This window comes from Plasmodium brasilianum, chromosome 5 (assembly GCF_023973825.1).
Source record: "Plasmodium brasilianum strain Bolivian I chromosome 5, whole genome shotgun sequence".
Classification (NCBI taxonomy): Eukaryota; Apicomplexa; class Aconoidasida; order Haemosporida; family Plasmodiidae; genus Plasmodium; species Plasmodium brasilianum.
In genome coordinates, this window is record NC_090118.1 from 27,128 (window position 1) to 35,679 (window position 8,552).

The 8,552-nt window shown below is 18.0% G+C and overlaps 2 protein-coding genes across 2 annotated transcripts; both read right to left on the reverse strand.

The window, feature by feature from the left end:
• Positions 1-252: 252 nt before the first annotated feature.
• Positions 253-1,143, reverse strand: MKS88_001272 (uncharacterized protein; the record flags this gene model as incomplete). Its single annotated transcript, XM_067214184.1, has 2 exons — positions 253-921; positions 1,069-1,143. 2 exons carry the CDS (start codon positions 1,141-1,143, stop codon positions 253-255), a joined length of 744 nt encoding a protein of 247 aa, XP_067074645.1.
• A 5,791-nt stretch (positions 1,144-6,934) lies between these two features.
• Positions 6,935-7,805, reverse strand: MKS88_001273 (fam-m protein; the record flags this gene model as incomplete). The annotated part of the gene is made up of 2 exons (XM_067214185.1): positions 6,935-7,591; positions 7,719-7,805. The coding sequence occupies 2 exons, from the start codon at positions 7,803-7,805 to the stop codon at positions 6,935-6,937; spliced, it is 744 nt and encodes a 247-aa protein (XP_067074646.1).
• Between the last annotated feature and the right edge of the window lie 747 nt (positions 7,806-8,552).

Sequence of the window (8,552 nt, forward strand, 5' to 3'; positions counted from 1 at the left end):
AGTACAATATTATTTCAATATAATATATTATATTAGTAAAACAAATATAGAAAAACGAAATATGATATGCATATATAATATATATATAACTACACTTGTATATCTATATATATTTTTTTATATGAACTATGATCATAATAAAATTTATATGTATATAACAAAGAATTTTTTTGAGCATATTTCATTAAGCATAAAGTCCATATATACTAGTTATATAAGAAAAAAAATTGTGAATTCAATTAATTCATTTAACTAGGCTATATTTTTATTTCTACCTACATGAATTGCATATTTTAAGAATTTTACTAGTATATAAATAACTATTGAAATACATAATAATGTTAATAATAATATTATATCTGTACCTCCATATGTTTCCATTAATTGTGTAAATGGTTGAAATTGAAGCTCATAAAAATCTCCGGACATTTGTACTATTAATGCATATGCTAATCTAGAGTGTAAAACAAAAAGTAATGAAAATCCTATAAAAGCAAATAAACCCGGTAAAGCAAATAATAAAGTGCAACATGTAAACGCTGAATGTTTTAAACTTTTTTTCTGTATAGGATCTGTACATTTTCTGTAATTATATATATGACGAAATCTCTTATATAATATTTTTTCAAATAAATTATCTATCGCTACAAACGGTTTACATACAACAGATATATATTTCTTGATTAACTTTTTTGCTTCTGTCTTTAGATTATTTTTTTTCTTACATTCATATGTTCCATCATATGTTGATTCATCCCTATTGTTATCATTTTCTAAATCATAATATCCATTCCCAAATAACGTGCAATTTAATTCTATGTTTTTTACTTCCTTCTCACTATCTGACAACAAAATATCAGTTCTTGAACCTAAGGTTCTGTTTTCATTGTTTATATTATCTAAAGGTTTATCAAAAGCAGACTATGAAGTAAAATTAAATATTTTAATTATTTACAAAGTGATGCACTTATTTACTTATCAATCAGGTTTTATTATTAATATGTATATATATAATACATAAAGAAGCAAAGAAAATAAGGCACATTTTCTAGTATGTTATCATTATACCACATTAATGAAATAAGAACTAGTCCAAAAAAAAAGGATAAATATAAAAGTTTTAATTAAAATTAAAAATTTCATTTTTCTACACATACTGATATTATTTAATTTTATAATATCTTTAAGTAGATAAAAAATTCATTAAATATAATATAGATAATAATAAAAAGATAATCTTATCTGTATTATTAACTTTTTCTTTTATAAAGGCATTATAATGTATAAATATATTGCATATATAAATTACATTAAAGAACATATAATTTAAAATTTTTTTTAGTATATATATACAATAATGTTTTATTTATAAAAAAAGTAACTTTATTAATAATAATTTTTGGTAGAAGTTACATAGTTAAATAGATGCTCAAAATACAAGTATATTATAGTTATCTAACAGAATAACTTTTAATTTTTGTTATTAATACATTTCATATAAAAAAAAAATATATGGTGCCTTTTTTGTACTTAAAGCTTCTATATTATGCTTAAAATCAAAAATAAATTATGATGAGTTTATGGGAACATTAACATACATTAGGAATATACAACATTTTATATTTTCTTAGGCTTCATATTAATAAATATAATTTTTTGTATTTATTATACCTTCTAAACTTTATTTTGTAATTAAAAAACATAAACTATTGTAATGAATATAACACGAATAAGAAAAAATAAAATAATTTTTTTTTTTTTTCCACAAATTATAAACTAATATGTGAAATATATCCAATAAGTGCTGATGATTTATACATTATTATTTTTGAAGTAGCATTCTTGGATTCAGTTCACTCAATAGATGTATATATTTTACAAAACAAAATCCAATTGAACAGTATAATAATTTTGTATCAAATTATTATAAATAAAACATTGCAATTGTTATATCATTTAAATAAATATATTTTATTTTTTATTGCTAGAAGTGAATTTTTTTTTACTTTAAGAATTCAGTTATATATATTTTTTTTTTTTATTCTATACATAATATAAATTCACAAGTTTATTAGGAATATTAATAATAAAAAATAAATAAAAATGTATAAGTATGCTTAGGAACAGAAAATTTTTAGTAATTATAATGATTTTATACAGAATTTCCATTAAAATATAATTTTAAATGAAATAATTAATAACACAAAATAAAATAGTTAATAAAAGAAAATATATAAATTATTATTATATAAAACATAGAAAAATCTTTTATATATTAATATTTTTCTTGAAAATTTTTTAAAGGGGAGAATACGGTATTTATTTTTTATACATTTATAAATAAATACTCTCCCAAATAATATATTAAGTTATAAATTTTATGCAAATGATATAAATTAGATATATTAAGAAAAAATTCTTATAAAAGTATAAATATTTATATTCCAACATTAGTAGCCCCTTATTCTTGTAGCATATAGAAACTTCATATAGTTACTAAAATATTATATATTAAATATATTATTTTAATTATATAAAAAATAAATTGGTACTAACATATTTAATAAAATTGATCTTGTAAAAAAACAATTAATTTAATGAAAAAACAAAAAAAAAGAAAGTAAATTCTTTAATATGTTATATAATTCATATTACCTACGTATTTACAAAAAAAAAGTTACGTTTTTAATTTTGTAATTCCATATCTATATACTATATATATATATACTATACTATACCATAAAATCAGATGAATGCTGCTTTTCTCATCTTAATATGCTATATTACTTAAATTCTTCAAAAAATATTACATATTTTTATTATATAAAAAAATACAAGAGTGTATCTAAATAAATACTGCTATATCTTATAGAGAATATATAATTATTCTAATTACGTAAACTTATTATAATAAATGCAATAAATGTATTCAAAATTCTCATGTAACCAACTAAATTTTTCATTTTTAGTAGTACTTATTTTTTTCTAAATTTTTCTTTTAATATTATAATTATTAAAAATGTCTATGTGAATTTTGATTAATTCTTTTCACTCAACCAAATCAAAGAATACACTGTAAATGACATTCATTTCCTCTTGAAATGTTCGATATTTTACTGAGTAAATATATACATAATAGATTAATACTGTAATTAAATAAATAAATATATATATATGTGAATATATATATTGCATATATGTATGTTTAATAATATATATATATATAAACACCTTAATATTTTTTCGATCATTGTATATATAATTTAAAATATAATACGCGTTTCCTATAAATATGTCTATTTTATTAATAGTTTGTATTCCTTTTAATTGATGATGATTTTAATTTATAACAGTTATAGTGTATAAGACTTTTTTTATTTCCACTAATATGTTTATAAATAAAGGAAAGTGTATTATACTATAAATTTTCAGTGAAGATATTATATCGCTACTATTTCATTAAGATACATCTTTATAAAAATACTTATTTTAAAACTATTACATATTTTTAATTTTATTATTACTACTAGCAGATCCATTGAGATATGCCTATATATATATGTGTTTAAATTAATCAAGAAAACGAGTAAAATTTGTAGATTTATATACATGTTTATATAAAATTACATATTTTTCATGTAACACTAGTACTTTACGTAAATATAGTTTTTTTAATTAATCCTCTATTCTCTATACTTATTTAACAGAATTATAATTCATATATATTTATATACATTTATTTAATATAAGTTTGACAAAATAAAAAAGAAAAAAAGTAAAACCATATTAATACTCCTATCATAAAATATATAATTCAATAAATATATAGAACACAATATATAACAAACATAAATGTAATAACTAATTTTAATTACTAAATATTCCTTTATCTTATCATTCCCAAATGTTAGTAAGTGGAAAATTTGAAAAACACCATAAAAAAAAATAAAAAAGAAAATAATAATGATATTCTATATTATGTATATGTAATGGAAACTAATACTATTCAGTAATACTAAATAATAAGAATATACAACTTGTTATATCATAAACAACTCTATTTGTGCATAAAATCTAATAAAAATATTAAAATAAAACAAAAAAATATTAATCATTTATTTCCTACGATTTAAATGTTATAAATATTTTATAACTATTTTTCTATTACATATTATTCTAATTTCTAATTGCTAACTAAATAAATTATTTCAAAACAATAAAAAGATGGCAAATAAAAATAAATAAAAATGTTCATCATATTTACTATATATATTTTCTTATACGAGATAATTTATGTTGTTATTATTTTACCTTTTTTAGATTTATTCATTTTTCTTATAAAATAACATTATAAATTTAGTAAAATAAAATGAATTATGATAACTAATATGATACCATAATAAATTTGTTATGTATATTTAAACAAATATATATATATAGTTCGTTACCCTCTCCGTGTATTTATAATAATGATACAAGTACATATTTTTTGTTTATGTAAACATTTTAAAATATTCCACATAACGGATTATATTTATTTATAACATTAATACATTATAACTATTATTGTTCCATTTACATTAGTACAGGAATTAAGAAAGTATAAATGCCATAACAATATTAACTAAAAATCTTTTGAGAATTAAAATTTATAAAAATTCACAGAAAATTATTTTCATTAACAAATATAATAATTTTGAAATAAATAATATTTATAACAATATAAAACCTTCATTATCAGATATATGCTCTTTTTATTAATATTTTATTGTTCATAAAATTATCTAATATTAACAATTAAAAACTTCTTACATGCACGCGTTTCCCTTATTAGAAAATAAAAAATTTATTTTTACCTATAATACAATTTCTATTATATAAAATATCGAAAACATAAAATAATATAATTAAATGTGTTTTCATAAAAAATGGAAATAATATTATATTTAGTAAAAAAAACTTATTAAAAAATGTACTAATTAATTATTTTTAAAAATAAAATAATTTGTTAAAGGGTTATTTTTATTCTAATGTAATACAAAAATATTTTTTAATAATAATTATAATATGATATACTTAATGTATTATAAATTGTTGAAAAAGTAATTGTGATAACATTTACATATCTATAATTAACTAAAATAAATATGAAACGTAATATTACCATTTCCATAATATTCAATTTAAGTAAATTCTTTAAAATTTCAATTAATACTCTTTTAAATGCACACAGTTTGTAGTTTATAATAACACTTTATTTCGAAAATATATGAAATGAAAAGGAAATGTTCTTATAATTTAATTTTAATACATTTTTACAAATAAAATTATAAAATCTTCTACTTTCAATATTATATAATATAACGTGGAGATAATTTTTCTATATTTAGCAAAGGTAGTAATTGACAAATCTTAATTAAATATATTTGATAACACTCTTGTAATTTAAAAGAAAAAATATGTTACGATTATAATGTTTTACTTATACATCTTGTTCTTATATTGTTTGTTCATAACCGAAAATATATTTTTGAATTTTTTTTTTTTTACCATAATTCTGTTCTTCTGTTCCTGAAAAATATTCTTTTGTTAATTTACATATATGTATTAATAGTGAATATATATTCTCAAATGTATTTCTTTAATAAGGTTATTACTATTATTTATTTTCCCCAGTTATTAAGCTTACTTTTATTTTAGATACCTCAAAATCATATGATTATTACATATTATTCATCAAACGTAAGAAAAGTTATCTATACTATTTGAGGATATTTTTCATAATAATAAAATTATTTCATCATAATAATTTTATGAGCTATTTTACATTATAGCAGTTTATATAAATTAAATATGATCATAAAGTATATGTGAGAAAATTTTTTTAATATTAGTTTATATAAAATATATTGTTGCAAATACATTACTATATAAAATATAAAACACAAAAAAAAAGTAGTAAAAAGGAATTGGCATATATTACATATTAATATGTGATTAAATTTAATTTATTAATTTAATCTTTGGATAACCAAAAAAATAAGAACATATAATGCGAATATTTATAAATTTTTAGTATAATATATAATTAACTCTCACAAAATTGAATTAACACTACAATTAGGAACAATAATAATATAATAATTGACTTTAACTTTTCACTAAACTGTAATTATTTAGAATTTCAAAATTAGTTGGCAATTATAAATAATCCATATTTAATAAGGGTATTATTTTATTATATTTTTATATATTTACAATTATACAACGCTAATATAATTAAACTAATCTTAAAAAGGATTTTACAATAAATATAATTTATAACATATTTTACATGAAACCTTTTTTACAGACTAAATTTTAAGTTTGATTTAAAGTAATATATATATTATATATTTATATTAATACAACGTAACACTCTCACTTCGATGTATTAAATAAAAAACAAGACACACTTGTTTTTTATTTATAGCTAACATTATATTTTTCATATTACTTGAAAAAATAATTGCATTATAGTAGCAAAGGATTTATAATAAAAATTAGCACACATTCGTGCAAATATAAATTATTACAGTTTTATAAAATTATATTAATTATGCTATTATATATTCACTTAAAAGCAAAAATAGATGTTTCTCGTAAGGAGCACCTTAAATATGAAAATATATATATTAATCCATAATGTATAATTAAACATAAATAATGCTCTAAATTATAAGTTAGAAAATATTAAAACATTCAAATTCACGAAGAAACAAATAACATAAGTACTTACTGTTGTATATCAAACAGAATATATATACACAGATGCATAAACATAATTATAGAAATTATAGCTAGGTTCATTAGGAATATATCACTAAAGATATGACATATATTACTTTATAGTAATAACTTCCTTACAAAAAAAAGAAATTCCTTACTATTCTTTTTACTCAGTCATCAACTTAATTCTTTTATATTTTTCATTATTCCTTAAGATCTTATAAAACGCTATTATAATTATAACAGAAAGTATAACAATAAGTACGCTAAATAATATTAAACACATATAAGGTTGTACTTTTGTAGCCATATTGTCTTCAAATAATAATTTTGCAATTTTTTCCCCTACAGTTTTCGAGTACCCTAATCCTTCTAATACGGGGTGTCCTATCCCCAACAAGAAAAAAAGAAAAAACAAAACAACTACAAATCCGTAATTTCTAAATTTTATTTTTTTTAAAGCTATGTTACCAATTCTCCCGTTTTTTTCAAGAAAATCATCATAATCTTTTTTTTTTACCCATTTTTTTGCAAAATGGAAATGCTTTCCATCAAACATTCCATTATTGTAATCTATAACTTCTGTATAGTATTGTGCCTTATTAAATGAACTTCTATTTGATTGTTTTCCCTTTATTTTGGTTCCTCTTTCATTATTAGATATTAATAAATTTTCATATGCTCCATTATTTTGCATCTCATCATTTGATATTACAATATTAGAATCCTTATTTGGTCTATATTTTGCTAGTAATCGATAATTTTTTGAATCTAATTTATTATCGCCATTGTACTTCCTATCCAAACATTTGTTAAAATTGCACTAAAAAAATAAATATAAATACTTTTTAAATAATATAAAAAATCATCTAATTGTAAAAAATAGTATTAATAAAAATAAAACACATAAAATATAAATAATACAAGATGCTTAAATAACATCATAATACCAAATCATTTTTAAAATTATATGCCCAATTTAAAAGAATAAAAGCTGTAAATTTAAAAAATAAAAGTGACCTAATTATTTTTTCCATAATATAGATTCTTGATATAGTAATGTATACAGTAATAAGTTAATTAACAATAATATAATATTCTTTTAATGATAAAGGATGGTATTATAGTTTATTTAATTTTTTTTTATTGTTATTATTTGGTAAAAAATAAAAAAAAATATATACTACTGTAACATATTTTGCAATAAATTACAGAAAAGTAACTTTAAAAATATATTTATATTATTTATTTTAATGTGACTTATAAAAAACTAACTTTCATTATAATAATATAATTTGAATTCATTAATAAATAATCAAAATATACAAATTAATTAATGAATGCATATAAATTTATAAAATAATTTTTTTATTAATTCTTTTCAAAATAATTTAAAAGAAAATATATCTTAATTTATAATATTTCGTGATATTGAGAATATATAGAATATAGAACATGGAGAATATATATAATGCTTTTTTCTATATGTTAAGGTAATAAGGAAATTTAATGGAATTTCCCTACTATTAATTCTAATTTTATAATAAAATATTTTCTGGAAAATCTTGTTATTAATAATAAATCATTGATTATTTTAAATATATAATGAAAGTAGTAATAAATGAAAAAAACTATATTATTACAATATTCTGTTCTACATTATTTATAGAATTTTCATTAATTGCTACATGATAATATAAATTCATTAATGGTCCATAATATATTTTTAAAACCAAATTTACATCATACTATCTAATCTATGAGTAAAGGTATATTTTAAAGGA